Genomic DNA, 26,987 nt, shown 5'->3' with positions numbered 1-26,987 from the left:
GCGCTGCTCACGGAATGTAGGAGACAGTGAACTGACGTTCCCTGGAACATTACAGGATATTCTGGGCCATGAGGAGCTGGCCTTGGTTCCTGAAGACCGAGACCAGCGTCTCCGCCCTGAACTGGGTTTTGGGGAATCCCAGGGGAGCACAGAGTCGCCAGCAGGTCTCTTTATACATCGAACGTTTATTTTGCTCCTGACGTCAAAGTAAATAAATTACCGAACAGCCTAAATTCTTCCTTCTCTCTGTGCCCCTACACATCCTGTAAAAAGACCAGGCCCCTAATACCAAGCCCGAACCGCGTGGCAGGCGTCGGCGTCCGCAGGTCGGCTCAGGGGTAAAGGAAGGAGGGAAAGCAAGCGCAGACCTGGAGGAAAGATTTTTATTTGCTTGGCACACAGACACAGAAAGACACTTGCCTACCAGGCAGGACAGCTGAGGACACATCAGAAATGCTTCTGCTGAATTAAAGACAACGACAGGATTTCTCTCTCTATTTTTATTACATGGAGATTCTTCTCCAGGCTACACTCGTCAATGGCAGGTAGGGGTTCATAGGCAACCAGGAGCTACTATGACCTATCAACACACTGACACACAGACTAAGTAAGAATAGTTACTCTGTTTTAGAAAATTAATAGCATTTTCCCCTTCAAGTTCTCAGCAGTATGCCCACCGTTTTTGCATTTTAAAAATGTAAACCATCTCATTGTAAGAAACGGAAACTGAAGAATTTTATAAAACTGCTTTTAGGAAATACCTAATGCTTTGTGGCTTTTCCCTATATCCTATGCATCATTAGCATAAGTAAGTGATATTAAATATACTGTTGGTATTAATGACAAAGCACATACTAATGTATCCGTGAAACAATAAAAGCACGCCTGACCCTCTGTGCCCCATTTCTGAACACATATTATTCTATAGGCAGACCCTCCCAGAAGTCATCATTCACCGAACAGTTGTTGAAAGCAGTGGGAAGGTGCCAGAAATACTACAGTCAATGGCAAGACCATTCATCAAACCACAGCCTATTCCGTCTGTACTGTGACGGAAGAAGACGGATCCCAGCCTCTCATTTCATTTCACTCATGTACAAACAGAAGATGGCATGATTTCTCTTTTCTCAAATTCCAGGTCTCACTCTCGTTATTCGTAAGCCTTCGAAGGACACTTACTGAAATCGAAAGAAAAACACTCCCTTGGTCATGATGACTGTCTCTGACTCAAATCAAAAGCTACCTACGTACATTTAAAAAAATCAATGCTTTCCCAGGCTTGACCTAAGTGTGCGTCCATGTTGCACGAGTGAGACACCATGTGACCTGAGCCGGTGCGTCCCTGCTCCCACCTGCCAGGGCCTGCACACATAACGTGCCCCCGAGTCAGCTACAAGTCGTAGAGCGTTTCGAGAACAGTGGCGATGGACCAGGCCTGCGTCTCGCAGCTGAAGGGGCAGTGCTGGCCGTTCTCGTTGGTCAGCTCCGGGAGCCCTTTCCAAGGGGACCTTGAAGAGAGAAAAGCCGTTTCATGAGACATAATCTAACACGGATCCAGTGGGGTTAACACACAGGCAAGAGACCTGGGGATTCTGCCTTCCTGTTAGAAAACATGCCCGCAGGGTCTTTTGCTACGAAGCAGGACATCCTAAAGCGTGTGTATGAGGAGTCTGGATTGACATTCTTCTTTCTATTCGCTCTTTGGGGTTGGAGACTTTCAGATACAAAGGATTCCCTTTAGGTATTGAGCACACAGGAGAAACTACCATTCCGAGCAATATGTAGAAAAGGAGACCAATATCCCTCTGGCCTAACTTCATTCCTTTCGGAGTAAGTTTATGAGACTCAAATTAGACGTATTAAGTTTGATCTTGGGGAAACTGTAAAATTAAGGTGAAACAATGAGGAAACATACAATTATGATTTGGTGAAAGATGGTGATTAAAAACATGAACTTCCATACTAATTTCTCATTCTGCTGAATACAGTTGGTATTTATTGTGCATTTATTATGCTCTTGTACTAAGTGCTTTAGACACACGATCTCATTTCAATGCTTCTAGAAGCCCCATTAGGTAGGTACCATATAGTGATTCCTGTTTATAGAGGTTTATGGAGGTTGATGACGCGCCGAGCTTGCTATCAGAATACAGTGTTATTAGCATATCAAGTGTATTCTTCATTTCAATGCAAGCTCTCCAATACAGAACATAAATTTAAAATTACAGATTCTACGACGTTTCATTTCTTCAGTCGGGGTCTGGGAGCATGCTTGTTTCGTTCTTGTGCTCTGTAGCTTGTGGCTATGTTACACATGCTTTTCTGTAGCTATCCAATAGTTCATGATAAAAATAGGAAAATAACTCCATTGGCAGATGTGGAGATACTCTGAATAATAACTAACAGCATCAGCCAGTGGAAAACTGCCACAGAGGAATGGGAACTGGAGACAATGTTTGTTTCCAAGTGTTCAGGTGACGTCAGAGGGACGCGCAGAGCAGCGGGGCCGGGTGTCTGTGAGGGGGATGCTGTCCCAGGACCTCGAAGCGGAGGAGGTCAGTGAAGGTGCAGCAGGGCGGCCCTGATCCAGCCTGATCGGTGTTCTTATAGAACGGGGACACTCGGGCAAGGTGGCGCTCTGGGAGCTGGAGAGAGGGCTGGAGGAGACCCTCCCTGGCGCCTTTGAGGGGGCACGGGCCACCCACGCCTGCACGTCAGGCTCCCGAGAACGGCACCGTAGCAGGGAATTCTGCTCTTCTGCAAAGAAAACCAAACGGAGAGACCTGGAGAACGCTCGCCCTTGCCGGGAGGCGTTGAAACAGTGCCGTCCTGTGGACGCTCTGAGAACAGCGCCCTGGTAAGGGATGCTCGGGAGACCATCCATTCCTGTCCCTGGAACCACTCAGTTGTGCTGCTTTGCCACGGCAGCCCCAGCGCTGAGGGCAACGCAAAAGCCAGCCGGCAGGTGCGAAGATCACGTGCAGGGTAACCCTCGGAGCAAGGTCATGGGACAGGTGGGGGGACGGGACCACAGGTGGAAGGAGAAAAACGACCGAGCGGGCGAGCGTGCTGACTGCCCTGGGCAGAGGGAAGAAAGCGGACTCAGTGCAGACCATGAGCAATGCTGGGGGCGGTGCTGGGACGTGGGGTGCTCCCGTCACACACACTCACGCTGATGGGAGAGAAGCGTGCAGGGGTGCCCGTGGCTGCACTGAAGCGAAGGGAACAGACACACCCATTCCTGTGACACACGGAGGTCCCTCAGCTCTCATGGCAAAGGGATACAGTTCGTGCTGTTTATGCACAATTGTTAGCAATAAGATGTACGTACATATTCAGGTTTAACCTAGACTTTGGGACAGAAGAGCTTTTGCCTGAATTTCCTCACTGTATAAGGACATAGAACTCTGAAAGTTACTTATCTGCTAACAGGACAAAGGGTGCGACAAATGGGTTTGAAACAAGAGCCCAAAGGCCAACTCTGACACTTTAATGACAAGGAGAGCTTTTCTGAAAATTATTTATCGATATATCTTTAAATCTGTTCACTCAAAAGGCCCATTTTTTATATTTATCCTGTGCTAACCCGATCCAAAAAGACAGAGCAGCTGAAGTTAAAGTGAAAGACTATTTCACATGCACAAATCATGCAATAAAGTCTTAGGAGTAAAATAAACAACCCAGCATGATGAAGGGAAGGTAGGACTACCTCACAGACCTTGTGTTGAAGAGTAAAGCTTCCCCGTTTTGTTGGGATTAACTGGAGCGAACAGCAGTGAATTCTAAGGAAATGTCGCTTTCTACCCGACTCAATACTGGTTATGGACATGACAGCACTTACCTCTCAAGATGAACATAATGCCGAGAAAGGACATTTTTAACCAGAAATATCGTCTTGGCGTTGGTCTCCGGCCCCATCAATTTGGAAAAATACAATTTTGCACGAAGGAAATATCCCACGGGCCACAGCCACTCCTGGAAAAGAAGATTCAACGAGTGAAGGGACGAGCAAGCTGTGAGCAGCTGACATTATGTGAGGAAAACTCAGAAAAGAGAAAAGGAATTCTTACCGGTCCTTGGTGGTAATTGAAACCTTTCGCCAGGTTGTAGTTGTCGTTGTCCAAGGCGTTGTCATAAACCCCGCAGTACACCATGTCACTGGAACAGAAATGACACGTAGGTGAAGAAAGACCAGACGCAAAGCAGGAAGCGTCGGAAAAAAGGTTCCACAGCAGAGGTAAGGCAATCATGTTATTCTGTCTCCCACTCATCGCCCACGGAACCTTAAATGAGTAAATCCAGAGTTCAGAGCAATTTAATGGTGCATTCGGGAGTGACTAACCAATACCGGCTAACGCAAAAGACTACCCATCATCCACTAGCTTGCCTTCAAGGAGTTACCCTGACACTAACATCGGTTACAGAACATTATTGCACCAGGCCTCTCATGTGCCTATGACAACTAAAATACACACAGAATAATGCGAATTAGTGGTTACTAAAGATACAGTTTTATTAACTATGAAATATTGGGAAGGTTGTGTTTTAAAGTTCTCCGTGAAATTATGTTAAAATTAACTCCAATAGGGACATTATCAGATTATAGGTAGCAACTGAATACACAGGGAATTCATACACACTTATAAACCAAAGTAGGACAGACTGATTGCGACAGATAACACAGGACAGCTCCCTCTGCTCCGTTTAATTAAATGATTCCTTGTTTTCTTTGCGGGAAGGACTTGCCACATGAGTTGCACCAACTGTGGGTGTGAGTTTTGGCCAGTGGCTCCTGTCACCTCGGAAAATGGGGAGAGCGCTCAGAGGCAGGGAAGCACAGACTCAACACGACGTTCAAGGCCGAAGCGAGTGCGCGGTAAATGGGAAAAACGGACAAAGAACGGGGCACCAGGGACCTGGGACTCACACATGGACATAGAAAGCGAATTGATGGTGGGCATCCAACCTGAAGGAAAACTCAAGAAAAGATAGGGCATTGGAAACTCAAGAAAAGATAAAAGCTGGGAGACAGGAGGAATGTAAGACGGCACAGACTTATCATCTGGACATGAAGACAAAACGGTGCATGGGCTCCAATAGAAGTAGGGGTGACGGTCAGAAAGGAGAGGAGCGACAGCGTGGAGAGGGAGGATGCTCCGAGGAGACGCTGTGTCTGTACTTCTGTGTCTACAAAGTCACCGTCACATTAGAAGGTACTCATGACGTTAGTGCTATGAACTTAACAACTCCATTACCGACGGCCGAATGCAGGACAGCCAAAGGCATTTTGAACACCATGTTTTATGAAGATGCAGATGTGTTTAAAACAGAGTGTGAATGCAGCGTCAGAGATTTCTGCTGACAAAACAGTCATGTCGATGCAAGATGACACCGACGGCTTTCTTACTACCTTCACGCCACCTGGATCTGCCTCCAGGTTTCCATGCCGCGATGACACAGAATCCCACGCTCACTAGAACCCGAGCCACATTCTTAAAGCTCATCCTGCGACTTACTCTGGGTCCAAGGTCCTCATGCCCAGGGGCCCGAGCAGCTTTTCCTCGGCCATCGCCAGGGCTTTCCACGCCTTCTCCGCCGTGAACAGCTCGGGGGCCTACGGGGCGTCAGACACAAACACACAGGAGGTCACGAGGAATGAATTTCCACTCCCAGGGGAACGTAAACTCGCTACACACTCGGAAAAGCCCCTTTAGAGCCCAGCGCGGCCGGAATCTGAGTGCCGACGCCAAACCGGAGCCAATGCAATGGGCTGACCGGAAGCCCCGGTCTTGGCCTTAGAAACGAGGAGGCTGCTAGGGGGTTCCTTCCTGAGTCGGTCCCCACAGGGCACCAGCACGGAAGGAAGCTGCCGAGGCTGCCACGGCACAGGCCACGCGGACCCGTCCAATTCGCCCTCCAGGAGGCTCCTGTGGCCTCCCTGAAGTTCACCTGGTCGCCACTGCTTGCTTCTGGGGCCAGAATAAAACGCAGACGGACTTGCCTCCAATAGCATGTGACATGGAGGAGGGAGCATCGGTGACTAAGAGTCCGAATTAAGTTTTTAAAGAAATATTTTTGTTGATTTCAGAGAGGAAGGGAGAGGGAGAGAGAGGTAGAAACATCCATGATGAGAGAGAATCATGGGTCGCTGCCTCCTGCACCCCCCCTACTGGGGATCGAGCCCCCAAACTGGGCACGTGTCCTGACCGGGTGCGGGAGGTGCGGGTGAGGGAGGTGCGGGTGCAGGAGGTAGAGGTGCCCTCAGCTGTCAAGGCAGCTGGGCGGGTCCGTGGCCAAGCTGGATCTGGCCCCACTACCTGATCAAACTGCCCACTGTGCCCTGCGAATAGCCTCCTCTCTTATGTGATGTGATGACTTCATTCGTCATCATCCATCGTCTTCTATGTTTCTGTGCTGAATGTGACTGGCTAAGGGTGACAGGCATACTGCTTCATTAATGAGAAAAGATTATTTAAATCAGATACTAAGCACGTACTTTTTATCAATCCAATGAGAACAGCTGGGAATGAGGAACTAAATAAACCCTCGGACAACGTTTCTGACATGTGAAGACCAGAAACACGCCGCTCACCACAACCATGGCGATGGTGAAGTTGGGCCTGAGCTGGTAGTCGCACCACGGGCTGGACGCGCCGTAGCTGTCCTTGTAGATGCCACGCTTGTGGACCAGGTCCGGGTTCTTCTCGTTCGGGTCGGACGGGTCTTCGGACACGTAGAACAGCTTCTCGAAGTTGTCCTGTATTTTCCTGTCCCACTCCTCATAGGACACCTTCACGGCCTTTCCTGAAACATTGCACAAGGCGTGGTGGTTGGGCCCACTCAGGGGAACCCACGCATTTAGTGGGCAGTTTACGATGATGTATGTGGCTCACGCTCGCGCTCTATTGGACAGAACAGGCCGAGGAAAAGGCGTGTAAAGGTTTCCTGATTGGAAAGCCACACCTCGCCCGCAGTCCTGCTGGGGAACGGAAAAGCCGCAGGAGGCCCTAGCCGGGGTTGCTCAGTGGATAGAGCACTGGCCTGCGGACTGAAGGGTCCTGAGTTTAATTCTGGTCAAGGGAACATGCCCGGGTTGCGGGCTCGATCCCCAGTAGGGAGCGTGCAGGAGGAGGCTTAGTAACCACGACGCCTCTCACATCTCAGTTCAGAGCTGCTTAGAGCCGGGTAACAGGTCTGTTAGTAAGGGAATGGCTTTCTTCCCTCCCATGACAAGCTCACGAGTCAGGTGATGGTCGGGGAGGGTAAGAACGCAGACTGTGCCCCGGAGTCTCTCTCCCAATATGACGGGCGGCTCACCGTGTCTTTTCACTGTGACGTCGCGGTAAGGGAAGATGTTTTTCCGGGACAGTTCCAGCAGCCACCGCACGGCAGACTTACTCAGGCCCACGATCTCCACGGCGGACCCGTCTCTACAATGAAAGACACGTTTTATTCTCTGAGTCGGAGCCGGGCAAGCACTACCTACAGGGCATGCGACCAGCGACTGCGATGAGCTGTCTAACCGCTGTGTCATAAGAACCACCATCTATAAAGACACTCGCACTTCACGGGACCGTGAATGAGGGATCTCGCTTCCTACTACTTGCCATCGCTTACCTTCTTATCATATTTTTAAAAAATGCTTTGGAGCAGAATGGAGATTATGGGTGAGAGGAGAAGGCGGCTGGCAAGGGGGGTGGCGTGAGGGCTCAGAGGTTCCTGAACTGGAGTCCCAGGGAAAAGACAGCAAACATGGGTGTGGGACTGGATGGAGGAAGCCAGGACGAACATCATCGTTTGAGAGCTCACTTTGAAGGAAAACGAAAGGGAAGCCCAAGAGCTCATCATATACCCACACAAACAGGTTTGTAAGAGAATTTGCAGCCCTAGCTGGTGTGGCTCAGTGGATAGAGCCTTAACCTGCGGAATGAAGGGTTCCGGGTTTGATTCTGGTTGGGGCACATGCATGAGTTGCTGGCTCCATCCCCAGTGGGGGGCGTGCAGGAGGCAGCCGATCCATGATTCTCTCTCATCATTGATGTTTCTATCTCTCTCCTCCTCTCCCTGCCTCTCTGAAATCCATAAAAATATATTTAAAAAGAAAAGAAAAAGCAAGGGTGTAACTGTGTAAGCGCCGCAGAGAAGCCGTGCCTGGGAGTGGCTGGGATGCCTCGGTTCCTTGCTCGGTCGCTCTCCCCCATCTTATCCATCCACGTGCCGCAGTTAAAGCGATTTCCTCCATAAACAAATCCCGTCTCCTCGTCGACCCCTGCGGTGATATTGAAACCTAGGAGAGCCAAAGGGAACATTTGTACCAGGGGAAAGGCATGTCACCAGCAGGGACACGACGGCGGTGAGCTGGGAGACCTGCTTTCCTCCAAGGTGTGCTCGCTCCGGACACTCTTTCCAGAGAGCCTGCCCATGCGTGGGGCCAGAGCCAGGGATGCCACTGCAGCCCTGCTCGTGAGCAAGAACCTAAGTCCCTGCCGAGCAGAGGGACGGACAGCCCTGGGCTTCGTTCAAGTGGAGAGCTGCAGCACTGACAGGAATGGCGGCTGGATTTACAGGAGTCAGAACGGGCCAAGCCCCAGAGCACATTTTTTGAGTGAACAAGTTGCAAAAGGAAATGCGTCAGGTGCCTTTTCTGCAAACGTTTCAATTATGAACGATAGCAATATATTCAACCACGTATGTGTACGTGGCTAAGTCGTATGTGATCATATAAGATAAAATTTAAAACCATATCATTTATAGTGTATATATATATTGGGTGTAAAATTTGTATGTTACCACTACAAACGCTAAGTTAACTAAATAGGGGTAATTACTGTTTAAAATGTAACTTATGAGTTAGTGGGTTATCTGAAATACCTGTAGTGGATCACTTAAAAAGCTTATCTTTTTATATGAAAAGCAATAGTGTTATAAGAAAGAGAGCCCTGGCCAGTGTGGCTCAGTTGGTTGGACATCGTCCTGTGCACCAAAGGGTTGCCAGTTTGGGTCCCGGTCAGGGCACATGCCCAGGTGGTGGGCTCGGTCCCTAGTAGGAGGCGTGCAGGAGGCAGCGGATTGATGTTTCGCTCATACATGAATGTTTCTCTCTCTCCCTTTACCTTCCTCTCTCCCTAAAAATCAGTAACAAGATCTTTCAAAAAAAGAAAAGAAAAAAGTCTGTAGTCCTGTTTGTAACCGACTATTGCTCTCCAGTCATCTCAGCAATAAAAACAGAACCATATAACTCATCCCCGTGTTCACGGGAGGGTAAAATGGGACTAACTCTGGCAACGTGGGTAGCACAATGGCAGCACACAGTGAGCACTCGATTATTAGCGACTATTATTATGATCATAAATGCAACCACCAACCACCTTTCACACCGGCGGACAAAAAGTGTGCACGTTTAAATCTTTCCCCGAGAAGCTACAGCTAAGCCGTGAGGACAGGCACGGTGTCCGCCTTCCCCACAGCTGTGCTCTGAGGCGCTGCACACGAACAGACCACTTGTCGCGTCAGTGGCCGACGTTAGGTTTTGCTCCCCTGGCTGGGCCCTACGCCGGGCGGGCGTACCTTCGTCCTTCATGTTGCGGTCTATCTGGGGCCCGGCGTTCCTCTCCCGGAACTGGATGCCCTGCAGGTGCCTCTGCAGAGCCTCCTGGATCACCTCGAACAGCGGCTGGTCCTGTGGGGACACAGGTGATGCCGCGGGTTACACGTGCCCTTTTCTTATCCCTCCCCCCACCCCCGCATGCCCTCCTTCCCTCCTCCCCCCGAGCCCCGCAACTCCAGTCTTGTGAACACATCTACGTTCCTTTGGGGGGAGAAACGGAGATGAGGGGTGGGGCTGGGGAGAGAGGCAGCTCCGTACGCCGAATAATACAGTCCACCTTTGTCACGTGAATGTTTAACACTAGTGCCCGGGTGCACGGATTTGTGCATTTCGAAAGGAAATTAATTAGGCGGCCGGTGGGGTGGGACTGGGCGAGACGGGCCGGACACGCCCTGGAGCCAACCTCCCGTGTTCCCTCCCCTGCCGACAGCACCATGGCTCGAAGGGTGTCTCTGGAGTGAGGGGGTGTCCCTCCACCTGGCCTGCGGGGATCGGGCCAAAACCAGCAGTCCGACATCCCCCGAGGGGTCCCGGATTGCGAGAGGGCGGTTCTCGAGTGACGCATCCTGGAATCGGGCTCCCTCCTCTCAGGTTCCGGGTGCATCACCCGAGAACCACAGCTGCCAAGTCACTGCAGCTCGGCAGCTCCTGTGTTGAGCATCTGCCCCCTGATGGTCATTGCTCGTTATAGCTACCGGTCGGACAGTTTTATATATATAGATACTGTCATTCGACTCCTGAAGTCTGGGCCATGGACTCGCTGACACTTTGGCTGACACATGGAAAGGAATCCTGGGAGCTTGTATGGTTTCCACTAGAGCGAACTGTTCAGAGAATAAGTGAGCTAGCTGACTGTACAGAAAGGGAAACTCCGCCTGGCCGGCGTGGCTCAGTGGTTGAGTGCCGACCCCGGAACCGAGAGGTCGCTGGTTCAATTCCCGGTCAGGGCACCTGCCCAGGGTTGTGGGCCCGATCCCCAGTGGGGGTGTGTGCAGGAGGCAGCCAATAGATGAAGTTCCTATCTCTCTATCACTGTCCCATCCCCTCTCTCTAAAAATCAATTAAAAAACATATTAAAAAAAAAAAGACAGATAAACTCTGAACTCCCGGGACTGGTAGGCAAGACCTTCCAAGCCTGGCTCTCCTGTCCACAGGCTCTCACGAACCTCAGGGGCCCCACAGAACACCACACAGGGCTGTGTGGAACACCCTGTCCGGGCTTCGCTCCACGGAGCTCCGCGACCGCATTCTCTTTGAGGTCTTCCCACCACGTCCTCATCCCTGCTGAAGTCCCACCCACCTGGGCAGGCTCTGCGTCTCCCCTGACGCCCACCCACTCGGGCGTCTCTGCCCCTGCACCTCCCAGGCCCCACTTCGGGCAGCAGGTCTCAGCGCCGCCCTCCCTCCGGGGCCGGCAGGTGCCAGGTAACCAGCGCCAACGGCGTCTGATTTTGTATGAGAAGCCGAGTCATTTTTCGGCAAAAGAAGTGACGGCGGGAGACGGTCTTTACCACTGTGCCGGCGGGCAAAGGCGCGGAGTCGTCGGTGGGGTAGAGCCGGGCCACGGGGCAGCGGAGGAGGTCCAGGCCGCCGGGCACCAGGCGACAGTAGTCCTGCACGCACTGCAGCCACCACCACACGGCGTCCCGGCAGTTGTACCTGGCGCACGTGCCTTCGCCCAGCAGGTTGGGGATGAGCCCGTGCCGCAGGGTGCCGGCGAAGGCCAGGATGATGTTCCTGCAACAGCAGAGGCACGCGGCTCACCGGACAGGGACACAAACCACCACGGGAGAACCCGAGACAAGAACGTCCCTCGGGGTGCCGGGCATTGGCGAGCGCCTTCTCTCCTGCCCTAGTGCTTGGTGTTTTCACGGAGGAAGTGGTCGTGGCAGACAAGGAGCACTGGGTTAGAGGTCAGAAGCCCGCTCGCAGCCCTGGCCTTGTCGCTGACCATCGGTGCGGCTGACCGGCCCGGGGACAGGCTCTCACCTGTGGAGTCAGGGATGAGGCTGGGAGATTTTCGAGCTATAGAGTCTCCTTTTGAAATCCCTGGTATTTCAAACATAATACACTCTCTATTATTTAACAAATATATGTGTATTGATTTCAGAGAGGAAGGGAGAGGGAGAGAGAAATAGAAACAGTAATGATGAGAGAGAATCATTGATCGGCTGCCTCCTGCACGCCCCCTACTGGGGATCAAGCTGGCAACCCGGGCATGTGCCCTGACCGGGAATTGAACCATGACCTCCTGATTCCTAAGTTGATGTTCAACCACTGAGCCGCACTGGCCGGGCTGCACTCTATTCTTTTAAAGAGCTGATATGAAGAGCAAAGCAAACATGTAAGAAAATAAATGGGTAAAAGCTAACCTTGAAGAACATGATTAATTTTCAAAAACCGGGAAGAGATACTTTACCTTTAAAGTGGCAGGCGGGTGGCGTGTCATTCTAAAAAGAGCAGGAAACTAAGAAGTAAGGAGGCAGGTTTCAATTCTAGTGTTACCACCGGTATGCCTCGGAAAGTCATTTACCATGTCTAGGCCTCAGGGTGTTTTGGCTAAGCCACTCAGAAATGTAAAATTCTGTATCTCAATGTAATGCCCATCTCTTACATCACAGCACAATAGGAAACTTCGCATTTCCCACAGTGAAAAGGTGTTAGTGTGGACAGTGACGCTTCCGAAGCGTAAGAGCTGAGCCCGGCCGGTGCAGCTCAGTGGTTGAGCGTCGACCCCTGCACCAGGAGGTCACGGTTCAATTCACAGTCAGGGCACAGGTCCGGGATGTGGGCTTGATCCCCAGTAGGGGGCGCGCAGAAGGCAGCTGACCGATGATGTTTCTCTCTCATCATTGATGTTTCTATCCCTCTCTCCCTCTCTCTTCCTCTCTCTCTCAAAATCAATAAAAATATTCTTTTAAGAAAGAGCTTAGCGTGCGAGCGATCTTCGCCATGCAGAGCCATCCCTACGCTTGAAAGTTGAACACAGAGACCTCTGTCCACGGGCATGTGTCCAGGTGTCCCCCCAAATGGCATTCCTTCAGGTCCCCCCACCTCACAGCTGGCTGTGGCCACAGGACGGCATCCAGAGGTGAAAGAACATAAATGGACTGAGGTGTGCTGAGTGCATGAACGGAGATAAAGGAGCAGATCTGACTGACAACAGCCTGGCCTGCACGGTGAGGCACTGGAACTGACTAACGGTCACAGACGTGCACGCCTTTAAACCCTATGAACGTGTAAACCTGAACACGTGAAAAATGAAAACGAAACACCGAATGCTGAGAGGAGACGGATGAGAAGGCAAGTCCGAAGAGCAGGAGAAGAGTGTTCAGACAGAGACCTGCGCCTTTTCTGGGCACACCTACCTGGCCTCCAGGTAGCGCCCTGTGAGCAGCAGGAGGCCTCTCAGCGCGATGAAAGTGTCCCGGCCCCAGCAGCGGAAGATTCCAGAAGAAAAGTGAGGCAAGCCTAACCGAAAACACAGCAAAGTCATATGTTAATCCACATTATCTTGTCTGTCTGTCTTCCTGCTTGTTGAAGCCAGAACGTCTCTCATCTATCTATCTATCTATCTATCTAAGCCTAATATGCAAATTGTCCCCCTCGGGAGTTCGACTCGGAGACCGGGAGTTCAATCGCTCACTATGACGTGCGCTGACCACCAGAGGGCGGTACAGAACAAAGGAAGGCCCTGGCCAGCAGCAGGAAGGCCCCGATCAGCCCTGATCGCAGGCCAGGCCAGGGACCCTACCTGTGCAAGAATTTCGTGCACTGGGCCTCTAGTAGAAAATAAGATCCAAGCTAACAGAAACCCCACAGTCTCGAGAGCACAGGCCATTGTAACTGGCTCAGGTTTCAATGCCCCTTGCAGGCAAGAATGCCAACAACAACACAGTTAAAGCACTTGATGGAAGCCAGACACATAATAACAACTTATTTAACAGCTGTTTTGTGTTTTGCAGCCTGTAGAGAGCCTTTTCATGATTTCTTGGTCGTTATAAGGTTGGGTTAATTTTTAAAAATTGGGGAAGAAGTAGAATATGATGGAATAAAGGTAGTAAAACATATTTCATAAAAAATACAAAATGGCAAGAGTTGAAAATTACAGAAACATGCAGGAGAAAAGGATTAACCAGCCACAATAAAACACGCACGGAACTATAAATGCCCGCGGCACAGTAATAATCACATGGGAAGCACGGTTATAATGTTCACAAGTGACCCCCAGTGAAATCTTGCCAAGCAGCCACATAAAATCTTGGATAACGTCATGAGTGTTTTTTATTTCCACTTTTAACAATAAAGATAAATTTTTAAAAATAAAAACAACAACAATCACTTCCATAGCTTTTCCTCTTTGAATTATTCTGACGTACACATTCCCACCTCGTATGCACGCCTCACCTGCTGCTAGAGACACACAGCACTGCTCCCGCTCTCGCGTGGCCTCGTTTAGCCTGTAGGGCACATCTGGCAGGGCGGGGGAGAGCCGGGGCAGGCAGGGGAACCTCCCCACTCCGCACATCTGCACCGAGCCCAGCGAGAGGTGTTTCACGAAGGTGGAACCATTCTGGACGAAGCTGCAAGGAAGTGGCAGGGTTGAAAGTATTGTTTGTAGAAACACAAACATTTTATTATTTACTTATTTTTTTAAAAAAATACATTTTTATTGATTTCAGAGAGGAAGGGAGAGGGAGAGAGAGAGAAACTTCAATGATGAGAGAGAATCATTGATTGGCTGCCTCCTGCACGCCCCCTACTGGGGATCGAGCCCACAACCAGGGCATGTGCCCTGACCAGGAGTCAAACCAGTGATCTCTTGGTTCATAGGTCGACGCTCAACCAGGAGCCACACCGGCCGGGCCGAACAGATTTTAATATCTAAGCTTTTGTGTGCTCCATATGACAGGAGGCTAATACTGTTACTACCCACTTACAAATGCTCTCGGCTCTCTGAGTCTGTGCTCTCTACATGGTCTTCTCAGAGCATGTATAAACAGACCACACAGGGCTTCTGCACAAGCATGCCTATTCCCAGGCTTTGCAGGTACCTGGACATCTGCTTCCAGGCTGTGTCCAGGAGAGTGGTGTAGGTGCCAATCAGTATGGCATCGAAGTAGCACGGGATCAGGTAGCGCGGGATCTGCTTCAGGTAGAAGAACATGGCCTGCAGCCACTTACCCACCTGCGAGGGACATGACGCAAAAAGTGCATGGGGTGTGTTTGCAGGCCGGCTATGTATTAAAAGGCAAATCCAAACCTGAAACTCTACTAACTAGTTATCTACCAACCAGGTATCCGTTTATTAGAACTGAGAGATGACAAGAAAATGTTTCAGGGTAGCAAACCATGTAAATATTATACATATGACATGGTAACACATCTTACTGTGCCCTTGTTCATTATGTAAATATTAGAGGCCCGGTGCATGAAATTTGTGCACAGGTAGGGCCACTGGAGATCAGGGACGATCGGGGTCTTCAGGCTGCTGGCCGGGGCCTTCCTTCGCTCCGTGCCAACCCCTAGTGGTCAGCGCATGTCATAGCGATCGTTCTCCTGGTTGAACTCCCGTGGGGACACTTTGCATATTAGCCTTTTATATATATACATTATACATATAACATGGTAACACAGATCTTACAGTGCCCTTGCTCATTATGTAAATATTATACGTATAACAGGTAATACAGCTCTTACTGTGCCCTTGTGCATTATGTAAATATTATACGTATAACAGGTAATACAGGTCTTACTGTGCCCTTGTCTGTCTGGACTACAATACGGCTGTGCTTACCTCGGCCACAGCTCCCGGCCGGGAAATGAGCCGGCTACTGACGTAGTCAATCATCCAGTCTCCAGCTCTCAAGTTATCACAGAAGGGGTGCCCCAAGTCGTTCTTTGGTCTGATCTCTGCCAATACGGACATCAATCCTGCAAAGGCACAGGAAGCTCAGGCTATGTCGTTGGCAGAAGCCATGGCTCCACCACGCTCGTGGCTAACCCTCTGGGGAGGCACAGTGTCCCCGCTGGCATGCTCGCTCTGCCCTGCGGCATCATTGGGAGGAACGGATGTCTGTGTGTGTCTGTGCTGACAGGCGGAGATTCATTCATACTCAGGGAAGACTCACAGAACTGGTTTCAGAGAGCAAGAGCATCGATGGTGGTATGACTAAAGCCTACTTTGGAAACAATGTTGATATAGAACAGGAGGTACTTGGAACTAAACGAAGTATATAGGCACGTCTTTAAATAACTCCCAAAGAGAAGTAGAGTCCTATGCACACGTAGCACATTTTTGTCATAGAGGGGCAACTTTTCTTTTTTTAAAATATATTTTCTAATTGATTTTAGAGAGAGAGGAAAAGAGAGATAGAAACATCGATGAGATAAAGAATTAAAAAAATAAACAAACAAAAAACAAAAGAAACATCGATGAGAGAGGGACATGGATCGGCTGCCTCCTGTAACTCCCCTCACCGGGAATTGAACCGGTGACCTCTTGGTTCATGGGTCGACGCTCAACCACTGCGCACCCCCAGGGGGGCAGTCCACAGCATATTCTGCTATTTCAATGAAGTACCTCACTTCGTCCTCAAAAAAGCCTTCATGCCGGACAATATGATGGACACTTCCTAGAGGTGGGCGGGGGGCAGAGAGCAGCGTCCTGGCAGGGGCCAAGGAAGGAGCGGGCAGCCGAGCACCACCTGAACCCAGGCGGCCGGCTCCGAGCCCACACTCTTACTTTCATCAAAAAGACACCGTCTGACGCTTGAGAAAACACCCCACACGCTGAAGGCCCTCGCCCTGCTCACCTTGAAGGCCCGCGTACTTGAGAGGTGACCAGCGGGGGACGTCGTAGCACCCGCCGCCGTCCTCGCGCTCCTCGGCCTCGCAGCGGTACAGCACCTGGTTCAGCTCGGCCAGGGTCAGCCGGGAGGCGATGCTGAGCGACACAGAGAGCGGGTGAGACGGACGGACGGACGGACGGCCACTTGCTGCCCATAAACACGCAGGAGGAAACCCTGCGCCACGACCACAGGGCGTCTCAGCGATGCGGCGTGAGCAACTCATCCTTACCACGGGCCTCCAACCCACATGCCCAACAGCAGCGAAAGGGGGAGCGTGCCAGCAGGTCCGGCGGGAGGAGCGCTGCTCCCACACCAGGGAGCGAAGCACGCTGGGAACATCTCCTGACCCCTCAGTTCTTTAACTCGCAAATTTGTTTTCTTAATTTTTTAAAAAATATATTTTTATTGATTTCAGAGAGGAAGGGAGAGGGAGATGGAAACATCCATGGTGAGAGAGAATCATGGGTCGGCTGCCTCCTGCACGCCCCTTGCTGGGGATCGAGCCTGCAGCCCGGGCATGTGCCCTGACGGGAATCGAACCCGGGGTTTTTCAGTCCGCAGGCCGAGGTTCTAGCCACTTGGCCAAACTGGCTAGGGCACAAATTTGTTTTCGTAATCTTTCTGGTTTGGGCGAAGTCTCCCCTCCTTTGTATTTTCCTGTGTGGGACACCCAGAGCTTTTCACCCCAATTCCTGAAACTCAAGACACTTATCAAAGGACCAGAAAAGGGGTCACCAAGGTCCCGGTTCCGCCTCTGGAATTCTCCCAAAGGCCGCCCTGCCTGTCGCCCGGTCACTCCGAGACCAGGGCTTTCCTTAGATTAGAGGCTTGTCGGTAATGGTCAGAGGGAAGGGCCTATCGCGGCCTGATGTCCCTCGCTCGCTCGCTCGCTCGCTCAGCAGGGAGGCTCGATAACTGACCACAGCTCAATACCCCGACCCCCCACTTTCCTGTGCTTCCAGTTGCTCGGGTAGCTTCCTTGTCCATAACTGAATACACATCCTCTTGAATTTTATGGGGACACACACCCTGTTGCCTGGACTTCCTTCTTCCTCCTTTAGTCCTGTCTCAACCAGCACGCCCAGCTGGGATGACTCTCTCTGCAGGCTGCCGGCCAAATCCCTGGGCAGTGTCTGCACCAACTCCGTTCTGGCCTATTTCCCAACAGGCGGCCAGGGAGCTCCCTGCGGGAGAGCAGGCTGCAGACTCACTACACTGCAGAGTCCTGGGGGGAGGGCGGGGGGAGGCGCCCCAAGTGAGCTGAGCAGGCTGAGGAGGAACATCCGTTCTGTGAGCATTCCATAGGAACACAAAGTTGCTGCACCACACGACTTTTTTCAGAGTGCAACTATTTTGCTAAGAAGAGTTTGAATTAAGCGTTAATATCCCTGCCCAGCTGGTGTGGCTCAGTGGTTGAGCACTGACCTATGAACCAGGAGTCACGGTTGATTCCCGGGTCGGGGCACATGCCCGGGTTGCAGGCTCGATCCCCAGTGTGGGATGTGCAGGAGGCAGCCAATCGATGATTCTCTCTCATCACTGATGTTTCTGTCTCTCTCTCCTTCTCCCTTCCTCTCTGAGATCAATAAAAATATATGCATATATATTTTTAAAAAGTTAATATCCCTGATGATAAAAGTTCTTACAAAACAACAAAGATAACTGAGCAGAACAGAGAAAAGGGTGAATGTGTAAAATGACATATCACCAATAAAAACAAATGGCCGACGAACAAAAACAACTTTAACTTAATATTTAAAATAAATTAAAATGAGATGTTGTTTTATATCTAACAACTTTACATCTACACTAATAAAAGAGAAACATGGTAATTGGCGTACGACCGCTACCCTTCTGATTGGCTAATCAGCGTATCCTTATGCAAATTAACTGTCAGCCAAGATGGCGGCCGGCAGCCATGCACTGAAGCGAGCAGGGAGGCTTGCTTGCTCCAGTGACTGCAGACTCCAACGTTCCCCGCCTGCCTTGCAGGCCTCTGAGCTGGCAGTTTGAAACATTCTAACAAATATAGCCGGCTGGGATCTCAGAGCTGAAGTTATACATTGTTTCGATTATAGAACGGCAAACAAACCAGCAGCGGAAGCCTCAGAGCTAGAGCCAGAGCTAAAGCTGGCCCAGAAGAAAAAAAAAAAGAAAAAAAGGAGCGGTTGGGAGCTTCAGTCAAAACCCCTAGCCTGAAAGCAGCCCTCAGCCCCTCACCCAGACTGGCCAGGCACCCCAGTGGGGACCCCCACCCTGAAGGGTGTGTGACCAGCTGCAAACAGCCATCATCCCCTCACCCAGGCTGGCCAGGCACCCCAGTGGGGACCCCCACCCTGATCCAGGACACCCTTCAGGGAAAACCAGCCGGCCCCCAGGCCTCTATCCTATATAGTAAAAGGGTAATATGCCTCCCAGCACCGGGATCAGCGGAGCCGAGAGGCCTCCTGGCACCGGATCAGCGTGACAGGGGGCAGCGCCCAAACCCCCTGATCGCCCTGCGGCTCTGTGTGTGACAGGGGGTGGAGCCCCAACCTCCTGATCGGCCCTGCTCTGTGTGTGACAGGGTGCGGCGCCCAAACCCCCCCCCCCCCCCCCCCCCCCCCCCCCCCCCGCTCCACGGGCCCTGCTCTGTGTGTGACAGGGTAGAGCCATAACCTCCCCATCGGCCCTGCCCTGAGTGTGACAGTGGTGGCGCCCAAACCCCCTGATCCGCCCTGCTCTGTGTGTGATAGAGGGCGGTGCCCCAACCCCCTGATCCGCCCTGCTCTGTGCGTGACAGGGGGCGGCGCCCCAACTCCCCTATTGGCCCTACTCTGTGCGTGACAGGGAGGAGCTCCCCAACCCCCTGATGGGCCCTGCTCTGTGCGTGACAGGGGGGAGTTCCCCAACCCCCTGATGGGCCCTGCTCTGTGCGTGACGGGAGTGGGGGGCGAGGGGGGGGCAGTGCCCCAACCCCCTGATTGGCCCTGCTCTGTGAGTGACAGGGGGCAGCGCCCCAACCTCCTGATTGGCCCTGCTCTGTGCGTGACAGGGGGTGGCACCACAACCTCCCCATCGACCCTGCCTTAAGTGTGACAGGGGGCGGTGCCCCAACCGCCCAATCAGCCCTACCCTGAGCGTGACTGAGGGTGGCATCGCAACCTCCCGATCCGCCCTGCTCTGTGCATGACAGGGGGCGGCGCCCCAACTCCCCAATCAGCCCTGCTTTGAGCCCGACCAGGGGCTGCACCTAGGGATTGGGCCTGCCCTCTGCCACCCGGGAGCAGGCCTAAGCCAGCAGGTCGTTATCTCCCGAGGGGGTCCCAGACTTCGAGAGGGCACAGGCCGGGCTGAGGGACCCCCCCCATTCCCCCCCGAGTGCACAAATTTTTGTGCACCGGGCCTCTAGTATCCTTTATAAAGTACTTTATATTAACCAGTTTGAGTAGCAACAGCTAACACTTCGGGACCACTTACTGTGTGTCAGACATGCGCTAAGTGTTTGACACAGGAAGTCCTCAGAGCCCCGTGGGGAGGCCCTGGTCATCGCCACTGGACCTCTGCCTGCGGTCTTACTTCTCACCGCGGATAAGAGTCCGAAATGGAGCGTCCCAGGTAGCTGCTGCTAGAGCCTGTGCTTAAACACTTCACCACCAGAGCCCACACTCGGGACTGGGAAGGAGGGGTGATGGACGCTCGTGCACAGACAGAAGGGATTTAAGAGCGTAATCGTTCTGGAGGGAACCTGGCGATGTTAAAAGCCTCAAACAGGTGGATGTGTTCCAACCCAGAACTCCACTTCCGGAAACGCCCCCGATGACCGATGACAGCCAGTGTTAAGCGCTTTCTATGCACCATCCTATTTAACCCTTCCGAGTTTTAAGCGGCAGGTACTGTTATAAGCCCGTGTTCCAGACGGGGACATGGAGATATAAGACGTCTAACTATCGTGTCTCACATCAGACTAACGGTGGTGAGGCTGCAGCTGGGCCCAGCTCGACATTGCACACCCATCCTCTCCCTGGGTGTGGCCCCGCCCGGGCAGGGAGCAGGAGGGGGAGAAGAAGGGATGATGCGAAGGTGAAAGTGCACACACACACAGAACTGGGAACAACTGGAGGCAACCAAGATGCCCCAAAATGGAGAAGTAAATGATGGTGTCGCTAGGTAACAGAACACCACGTTGGCATCTTTGAAAAAAATGATGTGGTAGGAAGTGTGTATGTAGTTCCGTCTCAAGTCGTTCAGAAAAATTGTGTGTGTGTGTGTGTGTGTGTGAGTGTAGACAGAATCGTGTGTGTGTGTGTGTGCATATGTGTGTCTGTATCTATAGAGGGAGCGTACATGCCAACACACACACACACGAGCAGGCACGTGGGATAAAGGTAGCAATTGGTGATGCGGGGTCTGCTGGTCCTTGGGCCCCCCTTTGAGTGGCAAGGATGCAGGAACCCTTACACCTGCCCACCTCAGGCCGGTGGTCGTCCGCGGGTGTTAAAGGGGCAGATCTCCGTGCAGGGGGCATACTTACGACACAAAGGGGACTTGCAATATGGGGTCTGAGTTGTCGACCACGAGGCTCCCGGCCTTGAAGTGAGGACTGAACTGCGTCAGGTGGTTCCGGAGAATCCCAACCGCGACCTGTGCGTGGGGGTCGAGACTCACTCTGAAAACACGAGTGGAAAACGGGTGAATCTCTAAGACTAAGTTACTTAAAATTAATGCAAACTATTTTGAACAGAAGCAGGGTCGGCGGTGTGAACGCTGCCATACCGGAACACGATGACGCTCCCCGGAGACAGGTTCTCAAACTCGATTTCCTGGATGTACTCGTTGGGCCCCTTGGTGGTGATGCCGGCTTGTTTCACAATCTTACTCTCGTGAAGCTTGGGACAGAGGGAGACACGACCACTCAGTGAATCATTCCCACGCGCTCAGGACGCTAAGCACGGGACGGGGAGGAGAGCGCCAGTACCTGGATGTGTTCTCTGGTTTCCACGGTGACGTTGGGCATCCCGTTGATGGACTTCTCGTCCTTCTTATAAGGCTTTGTGTTCCTTTCAATAGTTCTCGCTTCAAGAACGACTTCTTCAATTTTACCTAGGAGCATGTAAACGTGTTAACAGAATTTCGTAAGAAACCATCTGAAATGAGGAATTGCAAAAGGGGTTTCAAAAACCACTTAATTGAAAGTTAAAGATAAAAAGTCAGTTAATTAAAAAAACAAAAAAACAAAACACCCAGGCCGATGTGGCTCAGCTGGTTCGAGTGCACGTGCCCGGGTTGTGGGTTTGATCTCAGTCGAGTGTATAGGAGGCAACTAATCGATGTCTCTCTCTCTCCCTCTTCTTTCCTCTCTTTCTCTAGAATCAATGAAAAACATATCCTTGGGTGAGGATTAAAAAACAAAACAAGCCCTAACTGGTTTGGCTCAGTGGATAGAGCGTCGGCCTGCGGACTCAAGGGTCCCAGGTTCAATTCCGGTCAAGGGCATATACCTTGGTTGCAGGCACATCCCCAGTGGGGGGTGTGCAGGAGCCAGCTGATCGATGTTTCTCTCTCATCGATGTTTCTAACTCTCTATCCCTCTCCCTTCCTGTCTGTAAAAAATCAATAAAAATATAAACAAAACAAAACAAAACAAAAAAAACAAAACAAAATTATTACCAAGATCTCGAATTCTTTTTCTCCACAACAAGCACACGTCACTGGGTTGTAATACATGCGATATACAACGGCAGTGTAATGTAACACAGTGCGGACTAATATAGCAACAGACTACGACCCCAATATCATGTTTAGGCGGCATTACCGGGGATGCACATCTGGGGCACCTCCTTGCTGTAGAAGGAAGTCTTGGGGTTCCTGAACGCAGTCCGGCACACAGCCACCACGGACTGATGGCTGCTGGGCGAGTGTCTGGTCACGGCCACGATGTCCTCGTCCACCTGGTCCACATACACCTGCGACGCAGGAGGAGCGAGAGGTCAGCGCTCTGGCCGGGGAGACTCGCGCGGACACGGCACCTTAGGGTAGAAACGTGGACAACCCGCGTCTTGCCTGGATGAAACCGCCGGCCCCCAGCTCCTGGTGCAGGGTGTTGATGGCGCGCCTGGCCGCGAGGATCCCGCTCTGGAAGTTCACGTCACCCACGTCGGACGGCGATGCCCCGGGGTTCCACTTGGTGTAAAACCGCTCTTCAGCCACCACTGAAATCTGGACAGAGTGAAGGCAGAATGTGTGGACGCTTTCGCCACAAGGAGAACTTTGGGGGCAAATGCTCCAAGCTGCTGGCCATGTGGATTTTATTTTATTTAAAATATGTTTTTATTGATGTTAGAGAGAGGAAAGGAGAGGGCGAGAAGGATAGAAACATCAATGATGAGAGAGAATCATGGATCGGTTGCCTCCTGCACGCCCCCTACTGGGGATCAAGCCCACAACCAGGGCATGTGTCCTGACTGGGAATGGAACCGTGACCGCTTGGTTCACGGAGCCATGCTCAACCACTGAGCCACACTGGCCGGGCCGTGTGGACCTGAAGACAGCACATAAACCAACCTGGTGAGGCACCAGTTCGTCATAGCCCCGGGTGCTTCCGCTCGCACAGCACGCCATGGAGACGATCGTGGCGCTCGGGAGGGCGTCGTAGGCGGATCTGTGCTAAAAAACAAACAAACAAACAAAAAACCCAAAGTTAATTTTCTTTCCAATGCAAAGGGCCGTCTGACAGCATCACGTACAGAAATACGTTCTATAAGATGCCTCACTTTGCTTTAGAACAAATCACAAGACGTTCTAAGCACCACGTCCCACCGTCACCTGTGAGCCTAACCCTCTTTCGAAGTCCGTGGACGTTACCACCACTGAACAGCGGAGAACTCAACATCGAAACATGCGAGACTGAGGTGGGGCGCTCACCACGATGGGACACTCGTTGTCGTGGGTGATGTCCATGAACAGGGCGTGGGCGATGGCCGGCATCAGGGGCCGCAGGCAGGGCTGGACGAAGGAGCCCACGGGCTCGCCGCCGTAGCGGTACACCAGCCTGCCCTCCTCGTGACTGTTATGCGCACTCATGGCCTCTGGGAAGTGAGATGGCTGTTTAGTCTTCGTGGTTAATGTCCGAGGCCATTAAAGAAGGCCACATGAATATTACCAACCATACAGCTGCTTTAGCCCTAGAAGGCTTGGCCTGCTGACTGAAGGGTCCCAGGTTCGATTCCCGGTCAGCGCACAGGCCTGGGTTGCGGGCTCGATCCCCAGTGTGGGGCGTGCAGGAGGCAGCCGGTCCATGATTCTCTCTCATCATTGATGTTTCTCTCTCTCTCTCTCCCTCTCCCTTCCTCTCTCTGAAATCAATAAAAATATATTTTTTAAAAAACTGCTTTAAACATTTAAACAAATGTCCACTAGCTTAAGTGACCAAAAATGTATCTACTTGATAATTTAACTGGGAAAATGGCTCATGTAGATAAAACGGAGCATGCATTGTTTATTAGGAGGTTGGTTAGATAAAAATCTAAGGATTCTATCGTATATCTAGGTAGTCAAGAGGAAAAACAGATTTGTATATTTTCAACAACAACAAAATAGTTTTGTTCAGGAGTCATCGATGCATCGCCCTGGTCTTTCAGTTTAAAATATTTTACCACCCGGCCAGTGTGGCTCAGTGGTTGACCATCGACCCATGAACCACGAGGTCACGGTTCAATTCCCAGTCAGGGCATGTGCCAGGGTTGTGGGCTTGATCCCTAGTAGGGGGTGTGCAGGAGGCAGTCGATTGACAAATCAATAAAAACATTAAAAAAATAAAATATTTTTCCCCACAGTGGAAATTTTTACTGAAAAAAACAAACAAAAAAGAAACCAAACAAAACCAGACTGCGTTACATTGGGGAGTTCTGTGTGGAATATCTGAAAGGACATGCACGGTGCTGAAAGCTATTAAGCCTTCATGGAGGGCTCTGCAAGGCCTTGTCACCCGCGTCAGCAAGCCCACCTCTGATCAGGGAGCTGATGCCCAGCCTGGTGACGAAGATGTTGTCCAGCTCCTCGCTCCCGGTGAACAGCTCCGCCACCACGTACAGGTTGGGCTGCAGTTTCCGGGCGGCGTCCAGCATGTACTGCAAAAGGCAGTCAGAAATGTCACCGGGAGAGAAAACAAGATGGGAGGAGCCTGGGTGCGGACTCGACAGGAAAAGACCATGTTGCAAGACAATGTGGGAATGCAGGAGGCATTTCCAAAGGCGTTTAATGTACATGTAAAAAATTAAAATAAAACAGACCGATATTCCCAAGAAACCAGAGAACATATAAAGAGAATGAAACTGCCCGGCCGGCGGGGCTCAGTGGTTGAGCATCAACCTAGGAACCAGAAGGTCATGGCTCCACTTCCCGTCAGGGCACGTGCCCGGGTTACAGGCTCGATCCCCAGTGTGGGGCGTGCAGGAGGCAGCTGATGCATGATTCTCTCTCACCATTGATGTTTCTCTCTTTCTCTCCCTCTTCCTCTCTGAAATCATTTAAAAAATATTTTTTTTAAAAAAGAGAATGAAAGAGTTCAAAGGAAGGTTAGATTTTGTAAAGATAATAGGGACATGAAAGGGAAAAAAGAGAAATGTTAGTGTCATGTTAAAAAGGTAGACCATTGCCCTGCAGTTCTGCTAGGCTTTCCCCTGCTTGTGTGTGTGTGTGTGTGTGTGTGTGTCACTGATGGAGTCCCTGTGTGAGGCACGCAGGTGTGGCGCAGAGCAGAGCGACTGACTCGCCGCAGACAGCTGTTCCTGCGGATGTGATAACCGCCTAACCCACAATCAGTCCGCTTCCAAAATTTCCAACATAGTGTTTGCACAAAGGTTAATAAGTACTTGAAATTCTATCAGCTAACAAGTAGGGTCCTAGAGACTTTCTGTTTCCCTAAATTAGAATAAAAATATTAACTCAAACATTTTATCGCTCAGTATTCCATAATAACACATCAAAAGATGCGGTTAGAATTGTGCAAATTGTGCCCTGGCCAGTTTTGCTCAGTGGATAGAGCGTCGGCCTGCCGAGCAAAGGGACCCGGGCTCGATTCGGTCAAGGGCACAATTGGTTGCAGGCTCCTCCCAGCCCAGGTCCTGGTCAGGGCACGTGCAGGAGGCAAACAACTGATGTGCGTCTCTCACATTGATGTTTCTCTCCGTCTCTCCCTCTCTCTTCCACTCTCCCTAAAGATCAATGGAAAAATACCCTCGGGTGAGGATTAAGAAAAGAAAAAAGAATTATGCAAATTGTGCAGAGGTTTAAATGCAACCAGCAGGTCCACGCTGTGTCCAGGCATGCACTCTAAGCAGGGAGCCAGGAGGTGCGGGGCCTCCTCGTGATGGAGACGAGCTGCCTCCGTACCTCGGCCACGTGGAGCGGTGTGGAGTGGCAGTTGTCCAGCCGCACCCCCTGGAAGTGCGTGGCGGTGATCTCCGTGTACTTCCTCATGTGGGCCCAGAGGTACGGGCAGTCCTCCGGCTTCTGCCCGTAGCGCAGCTTCACGCTGTCTCCCCAGCAGATCAGCTCCCTCCGGAGATACACGTTGGAGCCTGGGAGGAAAGAGCGTGCCTTCGGTGACCCAAGACATCAGAGGGAGACGCCGCCGCCAGGGAGACGCTGTTGCTTTTACACCCCGTGGGCTATTTCTACCACAGCCACGGACATACTGGTTAAGATTATACCTCGCGTGGCTTGGGATAAAGTTTTAAAAAATTAGTATGAATTGACATCTCATCTGCTTTGCAAGAATGCTAGCTCGTAGTCTCTTCTAAAAATGTGGGCTGGATGTCAAAAAATCAAGTTACTTCTTAAAGTATCATTGGCCTTTCAAGCTACAGTTCCACCGAACCCATCGGAAGCTCCGTCCCCGCCTTGCACCCACGTTGGCAATAGGTGACACAGCAGGATGCTTTATTTACATTTCACGTACAATGGCCAGAAAGGAGCTGGCGGAGACACTCACGCCCCAGGTTACATCCTTTTTGCTTTTAAGTGAGATATTTAAATTAATTTCACTGTCATGAAGGCTGACTTCTCGTTCTGAAATGTTGAAAAATACATATATTGCTGGGTTCCCTGTCAGTTGCTCCCAGCAACAACCAACAGCTGCTGAGAAATAAGGTGTCAGGGCTCCGTGAGAGGGAGCCCGGAGGTGGTGAGTTCCTGGTTGAAAACTGCTCCTCGAAGACTTTACTCCTCTGGCCAATGAGTGCACATATCTCCTAAGACAACACAACTGTGACAGCTGTGGTCCCAAATGCCTTTTAAAAATGCGATAGCGTACATTTTTGCAAAAATACAATCTTATGCGCAATCCCAGGGAACAGCAGATCTACAGGAGCCGTCTGGGGGAGGCGGGGGAGAGGAGGGGGAGGAGGAGAAAGCCGAATCCATCCTTTTCATCATCCTGTTCTCTCAAACCGTCTGCCCTCTGGTCCCTCTGTGATGAAGGAGTTTATAAACCACTAGCCTAGCGAGGAAAACACTGGCTAACATGGCCCGTTTCGTGTTTGCCAGGA

At 51.3% G+C, this 26,987-nt stretch overlaps 1 protein-coding gene across 5 annotated transcripts in view; it reads right to left on the bottom strand.

Moving 5' to 3' along the window:
* Positions 1-369: 369 nt before the first annotated feature.
* AGL (amylo-alpha-1,6-glucosidase and 4-alpha-glucanotransferase) overlaps positions 370-26,987 on the bottom strand; it is a 41,630-nt gene continuing 15,012 nt past the window's right edge. For all 5 annotated transcript variants that reach the window (XM_070397001.1, XM_070397002.1, XM_070397003.1 and 2 more), the window contains 23 exons: positions 25,831-26,018; positions 24,443-24,566; positions 23,362-23,525; positions 23,002-23,103; positions 22,501-22,656; positions 22,253-22,403; positions 21,416-21,540; positions 21,214-21,326; positions 20,972-21,106; positions 16,423-16,553; positions 15,405-15,541; positions 14,662-14,795; positions 14,015-14,190; positions 12,976-13,078; positions 11,119-11,344; positions 9,568-9,679; positions 8,152-8,287; positions 7,318-7,430; positions 6,593-6,804; positions 5,517-5,614; positions 4,071-4,158; positions 3,842-3,975; positions 370-1,508 (listed from right to left, as the gene is read on the bottom strand). In XM_070397001.1, coding sequence (XP_070253102.1) covers positions 1,391-1,508; positions 3,842-3,975; positions 4,071-4,158; positions 5,517-5,614; positions 6,593-6,804; positions 7,318-7,430; positions 8,152-8,287; positions 9,568-9,679; positions 11,119-11,344; positions 12,976-13,078; positions 14,015-14,190; positions 14,662-14,795; positions 15,405-15,541; positions 16,423-16,553; positions 20,972-21,106; positions 21,214-21,326; positions 21,416-21,540; positions 22,253-22,403; positions 22,501-22,656; positions 23,002-23,103; positions 23,362-23,525; positions 24,443-24,566; positions 25,831-26,018 — 3,176 coding nt within the window. In that variant the 3' untranslated portion in view covers positions 370-1,390. The remainder of the gene's footprint in view (positions 1,509-3,841; positions 3,976-4,070; positions 4,159-5,516; positions 5,615-6,592; positions 6,805-7,317; positions 7,431-8,151; positions 8,288-9,567; positions 9,680-11,118; positions 11,345-12,975; positions 13,079-14,014; positions 14,191-14,661; positions 14,796-15,404; positions 15,542-16,422; positions 16,554-20,971; positions 21,107-21,213; positions 21,327-21,415; positions 21,541-22,252; positions 22,404-22,500; positions 22,657-23,001; positions 23,104-23,361; positions 23,526-24,442; positions 24,567-25,830; positions 26,019-26,987) is intronic.

Source organism: Myotis yumanensis, unplaced genomic scaffold (assembly GCF_028538775.1).
Source record: "Myotis yumanensis isolate MYYU_CA2020_CCGP unplaced genomic scaffold, mMyoYum1.0.hap1 SCAF_17, whole genome shotgun sequence".
Taxonomy (NCBI): domain Eukaryota; kingdom Metazoa; phylum Chordata; class Mammalia; order Chiroptera; family Vespertilionidae; genus Myotis; species Myotis yumanensis.
Note: the sequence above shows the minus strand (reverse complement) of the source record. Positions and strands in the feature narration are given on the sequence as shown.